Source organism: Callithrix jacchus, chromosome 8 (assembly GCF_049354715.1).
Source record: "Callithrix jacchus isolate 240 chromosome 8, calJac240_pri, whole genome shotgun sequence".
Lineage (NCBI taxonomy): Eukaryota > Metazoa > Chordata > Mammalia > Primates > Cebidae > Callithrix > Callithrix jacchus.
The window spans coordinates 45,590,565-45,610,629 of NC_133509.1; the positions used below are offsets into that span (position 1 = coordinate 45,590,565).

A 20,065-nucleotide genomic window follows, 5' to 3' on the forward strand; every position below is an offset into this window, starting at 1 on the left:
TGGCTAATTTTTTTTGTATCTTTATGAGGGACGGGTTTCACCATGTTGGCCAGGCTAGTCTCAAACTCCTGACCTTGTGATCCACCTGCCTTGGCCTCCCAAAGTGATGGGATTACCGGCGTGAGCCGCCATGCCCAGCCATACCTAGCCTTTCATCAGGTGGCCCAGTCAGAGCAAAACAGAGGCCACTCCCATGATCATGAACAGAAAGGTTTATCACCTAGGGGCTGCACAGGAGCCAGCCTAAGGGTACCACTGCAAACAGAGAAGGACAAACCCTGAAGAACTGCAGGAAAATGGAGCAGGAGCCCTGACTAAGCCTTGCCCAAAGCTCCCTTCCTCTGTCTGAACTGTTGAGTTTCACCACTGACTCCTGTTTGCTTCATGCTTCTTTGAACTCAGTTTTGTTACATGTAACTTGGATGAAAGGTCCATGACAGCATAATTGAACCTAGCAAAAAACTGAAACAACCCAAATGCCTCACAACAAAGGACTGGTTAAATAAATGTCTGTACATCTATATGATAGAATGACTAAGTGGCCATTAAAAATCATATTTTCAAGAATATTTGATATCATGGGGAAATGCTCAGAATATACTCTTAGGAGAAAAGTAGGGCACAAAGAGGGAGGATTAGAAGGAAGTCAACTTTCCTGGATGGTGAAATGATGAAAGATTTCTAAGTTCTTTTTTTATTGTCATTTGATTTCTGCATTTCTAGCATATCCTATTTCTCATATTCCTTTCAATTTCCAGTACATATGAACAGCCTATTCCAGGATACCTTTTAGCTCATTTTAAAATTTCTCCACACATAATGGATACCTCTTATTGCGATACAATCTACAGCTCAAGTTTTATTTTAAGACGGGGTGTGTCTCTCTGTCACCTAGTCTGAAGTGCAGTGACACGATCATGACTCACTCTAACCTTGGCCTCCCAGGCTCAAGAGATCCTCCTACTTCAGCCTCTTGAGTAGCTGGAACTACAAGGGTGCACCATCATACCTGGGTAATTTTTAAAACTGTTTTTTAGATATGGGGTCTCACTACGTTGCCCAGGCTGATCTTAAACTTGTGGGCTCAAGCAATCCTCCTGTCTCAGCCTCTCAAAGTGCTGGAACTACAGGTGTGAGCCACCGTGCCTGGCTCAGCTCAAGTGTTCTTTAAAAACTGTCGGCTGGGCGCAGTGGCTCACGCCTGTAATCCCAACACTTTGGGAGGCCAAGGCGGTGGATCGCCTGAGGTCAGGTGTTCAAGACCAGCTTGATCAACATGGTGAAACCCCGTCTCTACTAAATATTCAAAAAGTAGCTGGGAGTGGTGGTGGGCACCTGTAATCTCAGCTACTCAGGAGGTTGAGGCAGGAGAATCACTTGAACGCAGGAGGAGGAGGTTGCAGTGAGCTGAGATCACACCATTGCACTCCAGCCTGGATGACAGAGCAAGACTCCATCTCAAAAAAATATATATTAAAATAAATAAATAAATAAATAAAAACCCTGTCACTGAGCCAGGCACCATGGCTCATCCTTGTAATTCCAGCTATTTGGGGGGCTGAGGAGGGAGCTTAAGGCCAGAAGTTTGGTACCAGCCTGGACAACAATAGCAAGACCCTACAGCTAAACAAACAAAAAACACTTCTGTCACTGTCCTACTTCCAACTTCTTAGTGGTTTCCCGCTGGGCTCAACAAAGACCACAGAGCTAATGGGGTCCTCAGGCCTTGCAAATGTAGTCTGCAACACTGTTATCTAGCTCACATCACTTTTTGTTTTTCTTTTTGCTCCGGGAATGTGCCAGGCTCTCTGCTCCCTCAGGGATGTGATGTAAATGGTTCAATTTTTATTATTTTTTTTTTTTGAGACAGGGTTTCACTCTGTCGCCCAGGCTGGAGTACAGTGGTGCCATCTTACCTCACTGCAGCCTGGACCTCCCTGGCTCAAGTGAATCCTGAGTAATTGGGACTATAGGTGCATGCCACCATGCCCAGCTGATTTAAAATTTTTTTAGAGATGGGGTTTTGCTGTGTTGCCCAGCCTGGTCTTGAACCCCTGAACTCAAGTGATTCTCCTGCCTCTGCCTTCTAAAGTACAGGGATTATAGGCGTGAGCAACCATGCCTGACTGATTTTTAAATTCTTTATAACATTCTGTATTTTCCAAATTTGCTACTTGATCATGGGCTATTTTATAATCAGTGCTATTAGGAGAAAGTTTATATTTTAAGGGAAATTAAGAATAAACTCAATAGCAAGAAATAACTTCAGTCAAAACTTTTTAATTTTTTTATTATTATTATTTTTATTTTTATTTTGGCTGGAAGCAGTGGCTCACGCCTATAATCCCAGCACTTTGGGAGGCCGAGGCGGGTGGATCACGAGGTCAAGAGATCAAGACCATCCTGGTCAACAAGGTGAAACCCCGTCTCTACTAAAAATACAAAAATTAGCTGGGCACGGTGGCACGCGCCTGTAGTCTCAGCTACTCGGGAGGCTGAGGCAGGAGAATTGCCTGAACCGAGAAGGCGAATGTTGTGGTGAGCCAAGATCGCGCCATTGTACTCCAGCCTGGGTAACAAGAGTGAAAACTCCGTCTCAAAAAAAAAAAAAAAAAAGAATTTTTTTTTTGTAGAGATAGGGTCTCACTATATTGCCCAACTCACAGGCTCAAAGATCCTCCTACCTTGGCCTCCCAAAGTACTAGGATTACAGGCATGAGACACCATGCCAAGCCCCAGTCAAAACTTTCTTACAGTGTGTCTCCCTATTTCAATTTGGTTCATGTGATAAAATAACATTAGCCAGGTGCAGCACCTCACACCTGTAACCCCAGCACTTTGGGAGGCTGAGGTAGGCTGATCGCTTGAGGCCAGGAGTTCAAGACCAGCCTGGCCAACATGGTAAAACCTCGTCTACTAGAAATACAAAAAACAAACAAACAAACAAACAACAAAGATAAAGAAAAGAAAACAATTAGCAGGGCGTCATGGTGCACCCATGCTACTGGGGTGGCTGAGGCAAGAGAATCACTTGAACCCGGGAGGCAGAGGTTGCAGTGAACTGAGATCGTTTCACTGCATTCCAGCCTGGACCACAGAGAGAGACTCCATCTCAAAAAATAAAATAAAACTAAACACAAAAATAACACGGTAACATCCCCTGCCCCTGAATGTTTGCAAGGAGACTTTGGAGAAGTTGTACTTCAGACTAGGGAGTGACTCCAAAGGCTGCAATTGCAGGTGCCATGGGGAAGTATTTTAAGGCAGGTGTGTCTTTGTTATGCTTCAGATGCTGAGCTTTGATAGTCACTTGCACCGGTTTGTAAGGCTGATGTTTTGGTTTATCTGGGCATAGGGCCAGCTTTTCTCTTAGTAGAAAAGGGAACCCCTCTTCACTGCCCAGCACCTAAATGAGTACTCTTTACCTCTGAGTGTTATTTCTGGTCCCTCTTTTTTTGTGCATAAAAGCCTTTATTTTTCAGATCTGCATTTTATTATATTTTCTACTTATAAACTTGTACGGTTCAAAATTAAAAACATACAAAAGGGCATAAGAAGAAAAATTCTCTCTCCCATCCCATCCCCTGGAGCCCAATTCCCCTCCTGGGAGGCAAACTGTGTTGACAGTTTCTTGTAATTCCTTCCAGACAAATTTATATGCTTTTTAAAAAACAGGATTATACTCACATTATATATCTAATTTTGTATGCTTTTTGTCCCACTTAACCCTACAGTAATCACACTAATAGAGGGTTATATAAAGAGAGTAAAATGTTTCTTAACATTACCAAATACTCTTCATAAACATTCATAATGACTGCAAATATGCCATCCAAGAGAGATGAGCCATTTTATTGTTTACTGCTGGACAAATAGAGTTTTCCCCCCTTAAATCCTCTGATTCTGTCCAAGATGAAACTACATGGGTTCAACTAGAGACTGCAGTTTAGTTTAGACCAGGATCAGCCGTTTGCCCCCTGGAGACATAGGGCTCTGGGGTCAGGAGGAGGCCTAGGGCCAAGCCAAAAGGATGAGCGGGTGGTCCCTGGTCTACGTGGCCTGCAAGGGCTGGCTGTGTGGTCCAGGCCAGTAGAGGAGATATATTTAGCTGGGTCAGATGCTGCTGGCTGTGTCATGACCCAGGAGGATTGTGCTGTTGGTAAACAAACCAGAGTGGCCTGGCTGCAGCCAGCTCTCCTTCCTCCACCGTCTCCTTAGCTCACTGAGCTGACAGGGGCTGTGAGAAGTGGAGGAGAGCATGACCAGGGAGAGGGCTCAGGCACAGGGGCCCCTGCAAGGCACCTCGCCCAGGCAGAATTGGGAAGTGGCCTTGTCTAACTGCCCTTAGTTGTTTTTCCCTGTTTCTCTCCTCCCTCTCCCATTGCAGCAGAGCCTAGACAGCCCAGGAGACATTTCTGATACCCACCTCCTCTCGATCTTTCCTCTCTCCCTCACCCCAGTCAACCTTATTTGCCTTGCTAAGTAAGTGGAGTTCATTCATTCATGTATTCATTCATTTTGTTCAATTCATTTAGCCATTTATTTGTTGAGCAAAATTCTTTCAAGGGCCTAAGATAAGCCAGGTTCTGAGCTGGCCATCAAGAATACAACAGTAGGCTGGGTGCAATGGTTTACGCCTGTAATCCCAGCACTTTGGGAGGCCAAGGCAGGTGGATCACCTGAAGCCAGGAGTTTGAGACCAGCCTGGCCATATCACAGTGAAACTCCCTCTCTACTAAAAATACAAAAGTAGCTGGGCATGGTGGTGTGCACCTGTAATCCCAGCTACTTGGGTGGCTGAGGCAGGAGAATCGCTTGAACCTGGGAGATGGAGGTTGCAGTGAGCCGAGATTGTGCCACTGCACTCCAGCCTGCTTGGGCAACAGAGTGAGACACTGTCTCAAAACAAAACAAAAAAACAAAAAAAACAGTGAACAGGAACGTGTGCCAGCTCCTGCCCTTTTGGAGCTTACACGATCATCCAATAACTAATCAGGTATTGCCGAAAATAATGCTATCGAGAGCAAAAATAACCAGGCCGGGTGGGTGGCTCCTGCCTGTAAACCCAGCATTTTGGGAGGCCAAGATGGGAGGATCATTTGAGCCCAAGATTTTGAGACCAGCCTACGCAACATAGGGAGACCCTGTCGCTAAGTAAATACATAAATGAAAAGAAAAAATAACAATAGTAATGAACATTCACATATTGCGTATATAAACAAACTGAAATGGCCTGGCTGCAGCCAGCCCTCCTTCCTCCGCTGTCTCCTCAGCTCACTGACCTGGCAGGGGGTGTGAGAAGTGGAGGAAACATTCTGATTTAATGAGATATGCTTTCAGGTGAAAACACTCCATACACTTTAAGGCATGTGTATAGAGTGTTTTCACCTGAAAGTATATCTCATCCCAAGAACCTGAGAGGCAGTTTATGGTTATCAGTCCTGCTCTACAGGTGAGAAAATTGCAGCTCCAAGGGATTAAGTAACCTGGCCAAGGACTTACATCCGATAAGTGGAGCCCCAGCTCTTGATCCTAGTTCCTCTGACTCCAAGCCCATGTGCTTCATGCAAAAGAGGAGCTATTGGAACTGAGCAGGAAACGAGTTTCCGGTCCGGCTCTTCATTTTGCATCTGAGGAGGCAGAGGTCCAGAGAGAGAGTAAACGTGCCTTGATTAAAACACACAGCTGAAAACAGACTGGAACCTCCAGACTCCCAGCCCGGGACTCTTTCTTTGCATCTAAACAGCATTCTCATGCCCCGAACCCAGGGGGCCAGCTCTGGTGCATGTGGAGTTGTGGGATGGTCATGGTGGGCCAGCCTCCTCCCCTTGGCTGCATCCTGAGCTAGCCCACCCTGCTCTGCACACTCCCTTTTCTAAGGTGACAGCCCAGAGCACTCCTTAAGGTCCCCTCATCAGTGCCCGCCTCTTGCTGGGTGAGAGGCCTTTCATTCAACCAACATGACATAAATACCTGCTGTGTGCAGGCCCTGCTGGGATGCATCAGGACCTTGGTCCCTGCCTCTTGGGCTCACAGTGGGAATGAGAAGGAATTGACGAGGACATGGTGCAGTCATAGCTGCAAGAGAAACAGTACAGGTGTCAGAGATGCATGGCAGGGCCCCGAAGCCAGACCTAGGTGGTCAGGGGTAGGGAAGGCTCAGGGAAGGCTTCCCAGAGGAGGTGACATCTCAGCTGAGCCCTGAAGCCTGAGTGACAAATTAGCTAGGCTGGAGCTGGTAGGGAAGAGCTTTTTAGGATGAGAGAACAGAGGAGAGTACAATCCCCAAGGTGAGAAATCCCCTGCCCATGGCAGGGATGTCCCAGGTTTCTGTCCTACCAGCTGCTGTCTGTCAGTGCATAGCATGCTGCTCAGGCTGCAGGTGGCCTGTGAGCAGGAACTGGGTCTCCCTCTGGAAACCCACATAGGCAAGGGCCTGCTCCTATGAAGGCATCCCACGTGGGCAGCTTGTCATCAGCTTTTGCCACCCATGGACTCCCCGTACCTCCTGCCAGAGCCCCTCCTCTTCTCCTTCCACCCTCTTTGCCTGGCATGGGACGTGACTGGGCCCCATGAGGGGCTGTGCCTGGCTGGACGTGACTGTGGCTGGGGGAAGCTGCAGGTGGATACACATGAGTCTCCTTCCTATCCCAGTCACCAACACCATTAGGCTGTGCCCAGGAAAGCCAAGCTCCTTTCCTGTGGGGACAGGGAGAGAGATGGTGGGTGTGGGAGTGCCACTCCATGAAAGACACGCAAATGCCCCTCTAGCTTAACACCCCAGGTGGGGGAACTAGCAAGAGGCAGCCGCTTCCCCTGGTATGCATTCGAACACCTGGCCTCTCACAGACAGATTAAGGGAGATAGAAATGGACCCATCCAAGGCAGAGGTGGGAGCCAGCAATGTGGTCTGCACTGCTGCAGTCAGGCACCTGCTGGGGCCGCCATGCCTGGCTGGTCTGCCCTTGCTCATGTGGCTTCCAGCCCCACATTCTTGCGCTTTGCATGGAAACCTTCAGATTGAATAATAGCCTGGGGAGACAAGCTGGTGCTTACCCTTGAATATGATTGAGGTTTTTATTCGGTCTTTCCCTTCAAGGTGACATGTGACGTCACATTCAGGAGGGTCATTGCCCATAGGAACCATAATTTCCCATAGGTCCTCTGAGCTCCTCCTGGGGCTCCAGAACTGTGCTCCATGCTGGGGTAAACTGTTCCTGCCCTTGGGAGTGTTTGAGTTAGTGGGAACAGACCTGCAAGTAGATCAAGCCAATAACAGGTGCTGGGCACTGAACAGATCTGGGCAGAGGTGGCAGGGGCAGCACTGCAGAGGGCACCAGGTGGCAGGGCAGTGGCAGGGTGAAGCTGGGGTGGGTCCTGAGGGGTGTGAAGGTGGGCAAGGTGTGGTTGGAGGGGCATCTCTGTCGGCACAGCAGCGGGAGCAATGGTTGAGTGGCCACAGGTAGGCTGAGGCAGGATGGGTCGCAGGTGGCTGGGGTCAGGGGAGAGCAGGGCTCAGGTTGTCCATGTGGAGGGCCTGGCCAGACCTGCATTTTAAATTATGTGGAAAATGAATATTCAGGGCACGGAATGGGACGGTAGATGCATTTGGAGGTCATGACACTAGCCCAGGGAAAGAGTGGCAGCTGGGGGTGGCAGCAGAGCAGGCACCACAAATCCTTGGTGAGATTGGCAGGGTTGTGAGGATTGAGAGAGGCCGGCCCCAGGTTCCTGGCTTGGCTGGGAGGTGAGTGTCAGGGCTGGGGTGAGCTTGTGGGCATGGGCACCTCAGGGCTGAAACTTCCTGTGGAGCAGATGGTCCAGGCAGAGGCCTGGCAAGGGGCAGGACCCAGGATGGAGCCAAAATAGGGACAGCAGTGCCAGGCAGAGGAACAGAGGCACAGGGGGTGAGAGCCAGGAGTGCACAGCACAGAGTCCCAGGTGAAGGAGAAGTGGCAGGATCAGCTGGGGTGGGACAGAAGATTAAATTTCCTGGGGTAAAGATGGTGCCACCAGGAAGGGCTGGGGACCTGGCTGAGCCGTCAGGGTGTGTCATGTTCTCCTCATGCCCAAGGAAATGCCTGGGGCAAGGATGAGGCCAGGGTGGGCTGAGGACGAATGACTGGCCTGCTGGGGACTCTCCACAGGCAGCAAGAGGAAGGACGGAGGACAGTGGCCCACCCTGGCTGCCACCTTGGGCTTTGTGCCCTGAGCGGAGCCCCTGCCTCTGGGCTGGAGGTGAAGGGTAGGGGACAGGCTCCTGCAGGCTTTGGCCAAGCCTGTCTGATGGCCACCAACTCCACTAATAAAGCGACCCTGCTGTGTCCTAGATCTCTTACAGCCACCGTGTAATTTAGTATCCAAACTGGGACACTTTTGAGAGTCAAAGTCATAATTACTCTACAACAACATAGTAAACTAGGGCTAACCTGGGCATGCTGGGGTCCGCTGTCGTCCTACCCTTAGGGGTGCAGCAGGGCCTTCTGCTCACACTCTCTCTGGCCATTTGGGACACACCCTGTGACCACTGCCTCCCTCTCCTGGCCACTGGAGTTGGACCAATGCCCCGGAGCATCTGAACCCTCTTCAGATCCAGGCCTGGGGAATGGGGGTCTCCCGGATTTGTGGTCCTTCTTCCCACACCTTCTGCCTCTCCAACTGACATTTCCCTCTGCAAGGGCACGACAGCCCCCAGAGGAATCCTGTCCTTCCTGTAGCCCAGTAAGGGACAACCTGGAGATACCCCTGCCAGCCCTAGAAAGGAACACAAAGGCCAGACTGGTGTTTGCTACATGCTCCTGCATGGTCCCTTTCCCTTGCTGATTAGCGACCCCACCCTCTTGGCAAAATCCTGGGATCCCCAATCTCCTCCCTCCGGCTTGCCTCGAATTCCAGCAGGCTTCCTGGAGGCCGTTTCACCACCGTCCCAGCTCCTGCCTTTCCTCCAGGCCTCGCCAGCACCTGCCTGGAACATCTCGACAGTCTCCCACCATGTCTTGTGCTGGCAAACCATCTTTCTCTGGCTACAAGCACAAGCCTCCGGGCCTGAACAAGATGCGAGTCTACCTTAAAGCAGACAAAGCAAACAAAAGAGCAAAACAAACAAGAGACGCTTCAGTGGGAAGGAAAACATGAAAAGAACACAAACATCACTACAGAAGTCAACTTCTCTACAAGAGAATGTGGAACACTTCCTCCACTATCTGACCCCAGAGCAGCTTCCTGCCTCCTCCCCAGTGCCCAGCACGACAGCCGCTCAGCCACTCAGCGTGGCCCCTTCTCCTTTGCCAGAATACCTCTCCTATCTGTGTATTTCTACTGCTTCTCTAAGGCCCCCAGAGCCAGCCAGCCTTGCCCACACCTGAGCTCCCGTTACCCTTCCCAGGCCAGGTACAGGGGTGGTTGTGTTTTTCTGCTGCCCATGGCAGTTGGAGGCCAAGGGCCCTGGGCTGTTGTAGATTCAATAGAAAGCAATGAATCAGCTGGTCCTTCCCATTAACTCCTGGTTCTCCAGCAGGACACCCTAGAGGCACGAATGGGATGATTCTGCAGTCCCTGCTAACTCTGAAATTCCCTAATGCTGCGGCTTAAGGTTGGGCACCCACACATCACCCTGCTTTCAAGTCTTTCCCAACTAAAGAGGAAAAGAAACAAACAGAAAACTTTTTTTTTTAGACGGGGTCTTGCTCTGTCTTCCAGAGTCCAATGGCACAATCTTGGTTCACTGCAGCCTCCGCCTCCCGGGTTCAAGTGATTCTCCTGCCTCAGCCTCCCAAGTAGCTGGTACTACAGATGTGCACCACCACACCTGACTATTTTTGTATTTTTCAGTAGAGATGGGGTTTCACCATGTTATCCAGGCTGATCTTGAACGCCTGACCTCAAGTGATCCGCCCACCTTGGCCTCCCAAAGTGCTGGGATTATAGGTGTGAGCCACCGTGCCTAGCCAGAAAACATTTTTTTAAATGTTTCTGCACCAGAAGTTCTCAAAGTATGGCCCAAGGATCTCTGGAGGTCCCCAAAAGCTTCTCAAGGGTCTGTGTTTGTCTTTTTTTACTCTCATTTCCTCATGAGTGTTCAGTGGAATTTTTCAGAGCCTAAATGATATGTGAACTTGTAACAGATTAAATGCAGGAGTGGGTAAGAATCTGGCTTCTATTAAGTCAGACATTAAAAATATCAAACAATGCCATTCTTTTCACTAAGCTTGTTTTGCAAAATAAAATTATTTTTCTTTTAAAAACATGTCGGCATGTAACGGGTCTATGTTTATTATTATTATTAGAGGTGGGTTCTTGCTATGTTGCCCAGACTAGATTTGAACTCCTGGGCTCAGGTGACCCTCCCTTAATCTCCCAAGTAGCAGGGACTACTGGTGCACACCACTGTACCAGCTTTTGACTTTATTTTTTTATTTTTAATTTAGCTAATAAATGTTTTAAACTTCTTAATTTCATTTTCTTTTCTTTTCTTTTTGCTTTTAGAGGCGGGTTCTCACTATGTTGCCCAGGCTGGTCTGGAACTCCTGGGCTCAGGCAGTCCTCCCACCTCAGCCTCCCAAAGTGCTGGGATTACAGGCATGTACCATCACGCCTGGCTAATTTTTTGTCTTTTTAGTAGAGATGGGAATCAACCATGTTGGCCAGGCTGGTCTCTAATGCCTGGCCTCAAGTGATTCTCCTGCCTTGGCCTACCAAAGTGCTGGGATTATAGGTGTAAGCCACCGCACCCGGCCTCTACTATAGTAAATGTTAATAACTATATCCCAGATAAACAAAAGCTCTTGGAGTCCTCCACAATTTTTCATTTGTGAAGGAGTCCTGAGACCCCTGCGCCTCCCATGGCCTCAGTTATCTCTCTGTTTCTCTCTCTTCTTAGCAACAACGTTTCCTGAAAGCTGCTCCCCGTCCCACTGGCTCCTCAGCCCTGCCCCGTGGCTTCCATACTGTTCCTGAAATTGCTCTCACTGAGGCCTCAGGGACCCCCAGCGTTTCATCCAGTGGACGCTCTTCCAAGCTCTTTTCCCTTGACATCTCAGTATGACCATGTTGTGCGCCTCCCAGAAACCCCTTCCACCTCGGCACTCCGCACACCACCCTCTCCTGGTTCTCCGCCTACCTCTCCAGCGCTTGTTCCTGATGCCTCTTCTTGCTTTGCTCAGACCACTGGGGCTGGACTCCTCGGGGCCTAACTTTGCCCTGTTCTCCTCTCTCTCCCCTCCCAGGGCTTTAAGCCCTGTCTCCACATCTATGGTTCCCAAGGCTCTAACTCCAGCCCAAATTTCTCTCCTGACTCCCACACCAACATATCCAGTGGCCCTGAACATCCCTGTGGAAGTCGCCGCTCCCCACATAGGCACCCCTAACTGAAACGCAAGGCTATCTCCTCCCACCCCTTCCAGATCTGCCACTGCCCCAGCCCTACTGTCTCTACCCTCCCTTCACTCTTTTTATCCAAGCAGCCACCAAATGCTGTCAACCTCACCCCTAAACCATTCTGCAATCCCTCCCCTATCCATTCCCGCTGGCATGCCTCGGCTTGGGCCCCCTTCACCTCCCTCTGACCTCTCTCCACCAACCTGACTTCGGCCAGTGTTCCCTCTTAAGCACATCTCTGCCCTGCTCAGCATCAACCAGAGGCCTCCATTGACCCAGGAGGAATGCTACCCGCAGCAAGGCACAGTGTAGTTCCCCGGGCCGGCAGTCCTGCTGCCTGTCGGGCTCATGTCCCCTGCCCGGGGCCGCTCTGTTCCAGCTGGTCTGACCTTGCCTCCCCTCGGGCACATGCTGTTCCCTTACTCTCTGTTCCTCAGAGGCCCCTTCTCAGGTTCTCTCTCCCAGAAGGCCCAGAAGGCCCTCCCTGACTGCCCTGCTCAAGTCAGGAGCCCTTTCTGGGTGCTCAAAGCCCTCTTCTCCCATTCCATGCTGAATTGTCACGCTGTTTCTAGACTCCACGTTCTTTGAGGAGGAGAAGTTCTTTTTTTTTTTTTGAGACAGAGCCTTGCTCTGTCACCCAGGCTGGAGTGCAGTGGCACAATCTCAGCTCACTGCAACCTCCGCCTCCTGGGTTCAAGCGATTCTCCTGCCTCAGCCTCCTGAGTAGCTGGGATTTCAGACATGCACCACCATCCTCAGCTAATTTTTGTGTTTTTAGTAGAGATGGGGTTTCACCATGTTGGCCAGGCTGATCTCGAACTCCTGACCTCGTGATTTGCCTGCCTCAGGCTCCCAAAGTGCTGGGATTACAGGCATGAGCCACTGTGCCCAGCCGAGGAGGAGGAGTTCTTTACCACTGTATCCCCAGTGCCTGGAATGGTATATGGCACACAGTGGGAGTTTTAGGAAATACTTGCTGATCGAATGGCTTGAAGGATGTGAGTCCCCCACTGTGCAGCTGACAAGCAGCCCTCCCCATCAGCAGCTCCCAGGATGGAGCAGGGCTCTGCTCTGGCTGTCTGGCGAGAGGCCCAGGAAGTGTAGGAGGCAGCTGCCCAGGGCTCCCTGCCACCTGCTGCCTCCTACTGTTGTGTTGCCCTCACCAGGCTCCCAGAAGAACCTGGCTGGGCTCCATTCTTCCCATCAATGGCCAAGACACGAGGTCACCAAGACATGAGCACACAGCCCAGCCATGGCACCCTCCCCAGGCATAATAGCTGTCCAACTTGATCGGAGTCGACCCCACTGGGGACACCCAGACCAATCCAGGACATCAGCCACAATAACAGCAGCAACGCATCCCACCCAACACATCATCCCATGGCATTTTCCCCTCATAGAGAGTGAACTCGTGCCCAGAGGGCTGAAGGCTTGTCCCAAGGTGACTGGACAATGAAGAGGAGGCTGGGTTGGACTCTGAAGCCTTTTTTTTTTTTAATTTCCTTTGTATTTTTTATAGAGATAGGGCCTCACTATGTTGTCCAGGCTGGTCTTGAATTCCTGGGCTCAAGCAATTCTCCCACCTTGACCTTCCAAAATGCCGGGATTATAAGGCATGAGCCACCATGCCCAGCCCTTGGCCTCAAACTCTTCTGCTGCTAAAGCCTGTCATTTTGGCTTTTCCCCATTCTGCAAGTCCAGGGGTCGAGTAGTGCTAAAAGGCCACTCCTGATGAGGAGCTCAGGGCCAGGCTGAGATCCTGGAGCTGTGATCTGTCCTCAAGGGCTAGGACAAGAAGAGCATCCGGGTACAGGCAGGGGGTAAACAGGCAGGAGCCTGGGGCCTGCACTCCAGTGTGGGTGAGCCAGGGCAGGTGACGGTTATGGGGAAGGCTCAGGCTACACCACGGCCCCAGAGCACCTGGACTCTGAAAGTAAAAGGGACACCAGGTTTTCCAGGCCACAGGTCCCTGCTGTCACCCTTGCCTTAGAAGTTCTCATCATCCTACCCTAACCTACATTCTCTAGTAGGATGCTAGGGGTCTAGCCTAGCTGTTAGGAAGAGGCAGCAGCTGGCCCTACAGCTGGAGGAAGAGCTGGTCTGAGCTACAAAGTCTGCCAGCCTCCCTGGGGCAGCTGAGCAGGATGAAACAGAGTCTGGGTTGGTGGCAAGGACACTGCCCACAGGGCTGCCAAGTAGAGCATGAGCTGAATCCTGCACAGCTCAGGGGGCATTATTTGCATGCGTAAGGCATGAACTGTACCCATGAGAATGATATAACCTGGTAATTCTGACTGCCCAGCTGCCCCTCCCTGGGAGAGAGGGAAGGAGAGGAAGAGGGAGCCCTTTTCCCTCTTAGGAGCCTTCCAGGGCATCACCACCTCACTTGCCCCAAACTCCCATGTAAGAAAGAACCACATTCCAGCACAGCATAGATGAAGAGATAGTTTTATGGATAACAGTATGGGACAGACTGGGAAGGTGCCAGGGCCTGTAGTGATGAGCTTTCCAGGAATAGACCAACACACAGGCAGGAGTGGCCCAGACAGTCAGATAGAGACAAGGAAACAACCAAATGGGTAAGAGGCCCAGGCCAGGCTCAGCAGCTGTGTCTAGTCGTCAGCCCCAGCTCTGCCCTGGGGAACTGGTGGAGAAGCAGGGCTGGCCAGGGCCTCAGTCCTTGCAGGGCCCCTTTTCCTCACTCCCTACAATCCCTCATCCAGCGTGCTGGGATCCTTGGCAGGAAGAATTCCCAGGGCTATGGATGGTTGGGCTGACTGGGCAGAGGATGAGACTCTTGGAGACTCCCTGGGGAGGTGGAGGCCTGGGTGGTGTGGGGTTAGCAGCAGCACTGGGGGGAATCTGGTCAAGTTCCAGGGTGGGGCCACTGCTCAGCAGGACCCCTGTGTCCAGGGCAGGCCCCCCCGCCTGCCCACACCAACATGGTGCAATAAATAAAGTTTCAAGTAGTAAGTCAGTGTCAAGCAGGAGAGCCGGAGGCTAGCAGACAGGCAGGGGCTGAGAAAGAGAAACCTCCAGCTACCCCCCATGTCCACGCAGTGGGTTCTAGTGGTCACAAGTCTATCTTGTGCACTGGAGTGGGTGACGGGCCCTGATGTCCACATGGGCATTCCCCACAGGGGCTCAGCCCCTCACACCAGTGCCAGAGCCTGCTCAGTGGGGCAGAAGCAGGGCAACATGGTGCCCACAGCGTCCACGATGGCTGCCAGGTGCTCGTCCTGTGCCTGAGGCCCACAGAGCTGCATGAAGTCTGCCAGACGCAGCAAATACTCAAGGTTGTGGCCAGAGAAGCCCCGGCAGGCTAGGATCTGCGTGGCAATGGCCTCTTCAGGCGCAGGGCCCAAGTAGCCAGGGTTCTGTGGGGTGGCCACATATGCCAGTGCCTTCAGTGGTTGGTCAGGAGCATCTTGGGGATAGAAGGTGACCTCCTTGGTATCATAGCCACCAAGCACTGCCTCTCGCACATTCAGGTACTTCAGGGCCTTGCTTACCTGCTCCCCTTGCACCTGGTATGCCACGCCCCAAGTACAGCCCTGGGAAAAAACAAGGACACCCATGGTCAGTTGTCACAGCTCCTTGTTCCTCCCTCTCCTAGCATGTTACTCCCACCCCAGGACTGTGCTCTATAAGGGAGGCTGTGGCTGGCTGATGAGCCATCTGGTGGCAGTACCTCAAGTCCTTGTTCCCCTTTTCTTAAGAAAAGTTGAAAGGCTGGGTGCAATGGCTCATGCTTGTAATTCCAACACTTTGGGAGGCCAAGGCAGGTGGATCACTTCAGGCCAGGTGTTTGAGACCAGTCTGGCCAACATGGTGAAACCCTGTCTCTACTAAAAACACAAAAATTATCCAGGCATGGTGGCACACACCTGTAATCCCAGCTACTCAGGAGGCTGAGGCAGGAGAATTGTTTGAACTCAGGAGACACAGGTTGCAGTGAGCTCAGATCGCAAAACTGTACTTCAGCCTGGGTGATAAGGGCAAGACTCCGTCTTTAAAAAAATAAAAAGGGGCCGGGCATGGTGGCTCACTCCTGTAATCCAACCACTTTGGAGGCCAAGGTGGGTGGATCACCTGAGGTCGGGAGTTCAAGACCAGCCTGACAAACATGGTGAAACCCCGTCTTTATATAAAAAAAAAAATTAAATAAAACAATTAAAAAAAATTAAAAAGGAATAGTTGAGGCTGGGCACAGTGGCTCACGCCTGTAATCCCAGCACTTCGGGAGGCTGAGGTAGGCAGATCACTTGAGGTGAGGAGTTTAAGACCAGCCTGGCCAATATGGTGAAACCCCATCTCTACTAAAAATACAAAAATTAGCTAAGTGTGGTGGTGCATGCCTGTAATGCCAGTTACTTGGGACACTGAGGTGGGAGAATCGCTTGAACCTGGAAGGCTGAGGTTCCAGTGAGCCAAGATCGCACCAATGCACTCCAGTCTGGGCAACAGAGTGAGACTCTGTCTCAAAAAAAAAAAAAGAAAGAAAAGAAAAGTTGACAAAGTGGTCTACTACCAGGGAGGACAGGATTCCTCCTCAAAGTGTGGTCCAGGATGTGGTGGCATTGCTAGTAAGCTTATTAGAATGCTGCATCTTAGGACCCACTCTCATGCTACTGAACTAAGTTCTGCATTCTAACAAGATCCTCATGTGATTTGGTGAGAAGCACTGAACTAGACCATGTTTCTACTCTGCCAGAGAAGCATCCAACAGAGCTAGCCTGCAGCCAAGAGCCTATGAGCTCTATCTGCCCGTTCCCCTTCACACTGGGCCAGGGTCCCCTTCATGATTCAGGCACTTACCTCATGATCTTCAAGGAGCGTCACCACACGGCCAGGCTAGGGAGGGAAGAAAGATTTTGAAACAGACAAGTTAGAAATCAGCTCTGCCATCAGCCAGGAAACCTTTATCAATCCCACTGGCTGGGCCTCAGAGAATCCACTCTGCATGCTGAGAGTCCCACTCATGCAGGGGAAGGTGGGGGACTGATGCACAGATGTAGGAGAAATAGTAAGACAGATGGCAGTTGTCCCAATTGGTGAGCAACACAGGAATCCACAGGTTCACAGACTCCAGCCATCACAGTGATGCACTGGGCACATACATTTAAGCCACAAACCCCAGACACGGGGTCACACATTTCCTTCCACTGGCCCAGAAAGCCCAGGACATTCCAGGGCACTGGCACCAGTATCTCGCCCCCAACCCCCTCACTCCCCTGGGCACGGCTGGATGCTCACCATCTTGTCGCTGCCCCGATGGAAGGTGTCTCCCTGCCAGAAACGGCGGCTGTAGCCGCGCACGAAGCCCACACGGCTGTCGCTGTAGGCGAAGTCGGGCCTCCACACCAGGGAGCCGTACCCAAAAATCCACAGCCCTTGGGGGTCACCGTCGTTTCGGGGGAACTGAGCGGACGGCGTAGGGGATTGCGAGGCGGGCGGGGTATTCGGGGCTGCAGACTCCTGCGTCATGGTGCCGGGCGCAGGGATAGGCCCAGGCGGCCTCCGGGCTGGTCTCCGGCGTGGGCACGGAAAGACCGACGGACGCACACACCTGGCCTGGCACCGCTCGGTCGCTCCAGCTGAGCGCCCCCCATAGAGGCGCCCTTTAAACCCTCTTGCCGGGAGACCACGCCCACCGCGGCCAGCTGCCGCGGTGATTGGGGCGGGGCAAATCCCCTTTGGGCCAATCACCTTCGGATACTGCTTCCCACTTAACCGCGCCCAGGATCCAGCACGCCCGCTGATTGGTTCTCCTCCACCTCTGTAGCAAACCTGGCAGGAGTGATGCAACCGCAGGGGAGGTTTCTCTAGCGTCGGCATGCAGCAAGGGCGCCTCGGATTGCGTCAGGCGGCGGGAAGGGGGCAGCCGCCGGGCACAGGGCGGGCACCGGACGTCTCCCCAGCCGCCCCTTCATTGCCTAGGCCCCTTGGAGGTACGGCGAGCGAGTCCCAGGCGGTGTCTGTCTAGCCGTGCCGCTCGTGCACCTGGCCGAGTCCCTGCCAGCCCAGGCGGCTCGGACTCAGTCCCAGGTCAAGTCCAGGACACGTCCAGAAGGAGCGATCCGGCCGGTGTAAACTTCCGTCTCTGGGGCCCCTCCTGAGAGCATGCGCTGCGGGAAAGCTGACTGAGGCACCCTCCTCATTCCAGTCAGGTGCCTCACGCTGTTGGCCAGTGTGAGCAAATGGAGAAACTGGGTCATGGGGGCTGCAGAGGGTTCTGAAGAGGCTGTGGGGCTGAGTCAGGCCAGGCGCCCGGAGCTTGCAGGCCTCACGTGAGGGCTACGCACGGGACCAGGTGTGGGACCCCTTGAGCCCAGGTAGGCTCAGGGAAGAGCCTGTTAGAGCGCTTGGAACGGCTGGCACTCACCTTGGCTATGGTGTCTGCACCTGTGGAGAGAGGCTGTAAAGATGCGAAAGCCAAACCAGTCTTTCCCCCAAGGCGATGGGTTTAGCTCTTCCTGGGCGTGAGATTTTGCACCAATGATTAATCCTTAGGCATTGAGGTTCCAGGACCTGCGGGCAAGGAAGGTCCAGTGAGGCCTCCACAGGGCTATGGGCAGCTACTGGTCTTCTTCATCGGCTTCTGGCCTCCCAGCCGAGAGTCCACAGGCCGCCTGGGGTTGACCCCCTAAGCAGCAGCAAGGGACTGCCCTCAGGATGTCGCTGACTGTAAAAAGGAAACAGAGGCAGCTGAAGGCCTTCTCCCCAAACTGGCCAGGAGATAGCTGGCAGGGGAAATGTGTAATATGGCTTCTCATTCGATTCTAATTCAATATTTAAACTAAACATGATCTGCACACTTCACATATTCATTCCAAAGGTGTCTCAGATATGTGGGAAAGTTGCACAACAGTGTATAGTATGAAGCTATTTCTTAAAAAGCTACACATTAGTGTCCATGTAAGAAATAATCTGGAAGAATATACCTAAACTGTTAGCCAGAGGAGGACTTTCAGTATCAAACTTCGGCATTAATGAAGTCTAGATTTTTACAAGGAGTGTAAATTACTTTTCCAATCGGAAAGGCAAAATGGTCCTTTCTTTTTCTCTTTCTCTCCATTCCCCACATTCAGTCTCCCTTCTTCTCTTCTATCCTGTCCCCTTTAGTTCATATGAGCACTTTCTTGGTTGGTAGCTTCTTAGAAGAATGTTCTCTTCTCCACTCACCAACTGTGGGTAGTACGGTGGGAAGTGGAAAATGTATCCACACATTGCTGAAGTATCTGAATTGGCATAAACAAGCCTTTGAGAAAGCAGCTTGGTGATACAAATCAAGAATCATAAAATATCCCTGCCCTTTGACCCAATGCTCCTCCAGGAAATTATTCAAAATATGGGAAAAGCCATATGCCTGAATATTTTCAATGCGTTGTTACTTTTCTTTGTAATGGGGTCTCCCTCTGTTGCCCAGGCTAGAGTGCAGTGGTGTGACCTTGGCTCACTGAAACGTCTGCCTCCCGGGTTCAAGTGATTTTCCTGCCTCAGCCACCCTAGTAGCTGGGATTACAAGTGCCTGCCACCATGCCTGGCTAATATTTGTGTTTTTAGTAGAGACAGGGTTTCACCATATTGGCCAGGCAGATCTCGAACTCCTGACCTTGTGATCCGCCCACCTCAACCTCCCAAAGTGCTGGGATTACAGGTGTGAGCCACTGTGCCCAGCCATTACTTATTATATAGCAAAAACAAAAGAAGAAAAACTACTTAAATATCCAAAAATAGCTAAATGTTTAAGGAAATTATGGTCAATTCACGTTCACATGACAGAAAAATGCACACACACAAACACACACACCACAGAGGAAACAACCTAAATATCCAGCAATAGATAATTAGTTTCATAAATATGATATGGTCCATTAAATTTGTGCAGACATTAGAAACAATTATATATATATGTCAGGCCGGGTGCAGTGGCCTAGCACTATGGGAGGCCAAGGTGGATAGATTACCTGAGCTCAGGAGTTTGAGACCAGCCTGGGCAACATGGTGAAACCCTGACTCTACTTAAAATACAAAAACAATTAGCTGGGTGTGGTGGCAGGTGCCTGTAATCTCAGCTACTCAGGAGGCTGAGGCAGGAGAATTGCTTCAACCTGTGAGGTGGAGGTTGCAGTGAGCCAAGGTCACACCACTGCACTTCCGCTTGGGCAACAGAGCAAGATTCTATCTCTGAAAAGAAAACGAAAAAGAAAAAACAGCATAGTAAAAATGTGTATGATTGCATATTAAAGCAAAAATGCAAAATATAAATTTTCACATGTACTATGATTAAAACTTAAAAACAGTAACAACATACATGAGGAATAAAGATAGGGCAGCACCAGATACTAGTGTGTTGGCATTGTGAGCAGTTCTTTCCTCTATTTTCCAAGCTTTATGAAACGTAATTTTTTAATAATAATTTTTGCTGGGCACAGCTCTAATCCCAGCACTTTGGGAGACCAACTGTATAGTTTGAGCTGAGGAATTTGAGACGAGCATGGGGAACATAATGAAACCTCATCTCTACAAAACTTTTTTTTTTTTTTTTGGGAGGAAGGGAGGAAGGCAGGAAGGGAGGGAAGGAGGAAGGGAGGAAGGCAGGAAGGGAGGGAAGGAGGAAGGGAGGGAGGAAGGCGGGGAGGGAGGGAGGGAGGGAAGGGAAGGAAGGAAATCAAGCAATGAGAAA

At 51.0% G+C, this 20,065-nt stretch overlaps 1 protein-coding gene and 2 long non-coding RNA genes across 3 annotated transcripts in view; 1 reads left to right on the forward strand and 2 right to left on the reverse strand.

Moving 5' to 3' along the window:
* Window positions 1-3,434: 3,434 nt before the first annotated feature.
* Window positions 3,435-6,082, reverse strand: LOC144577347 (uncharacterized). Its single transcript, XR_013521033.1, has 2 exons — window positions 5,974-6,082; window positions 3,435-5,630 (listed from the first exon to the last, which is right to left on the reverse strand). It is a non-coding gene; the product is annotated as an uncharacterized LOC144577347 (long non-coding RNA).
* Window positions 6,083-13,808: 7,726 nt separating this feature from the next.
* CHAC1 (ChaC glutathione specific gamma-glutamylcyclotransferase 1) lies at window positions 13,809-16,975 on the reverse strand. The gene is made up of 3 exons (XM_009005537.6): window positions 16,633-16,975; window positions 16,195-16,230; window positions 13,809-14,930 (listed from the first exon to the last, which is right to left on the reverse strand). The coding sequence occupies exons 1-3, from the start codon at window positions 16,861-16,863 to the stop codon at window positions 14,529-14,531; spliced, it is 669 nt and encodes a 222-aa protein (XP_009003785.5). The 5' UTR covers window positions 16,864-16,975; the 3' UTR covers window positions 13,809-14,528.
* A 218-nt stretch (window positions 16,976-17,193) lies between these two features.
* The window catches only part of LOC118144858 (uncharacterized), a 46,009-nt gene continuing 43,137 nt past the window's right edge, over window positions 17,194-20,065 (forward strand). Inside the window, exon 1 of the long non-coding RNA XR_013521031.1 lies at window positions 17,194-17,327. This is a non-coding gene — a long non-coding RNA (uncharacterized LOC118144858). The remainder of the gene's footprint in view (window positions 17,328-20,065) is intronic.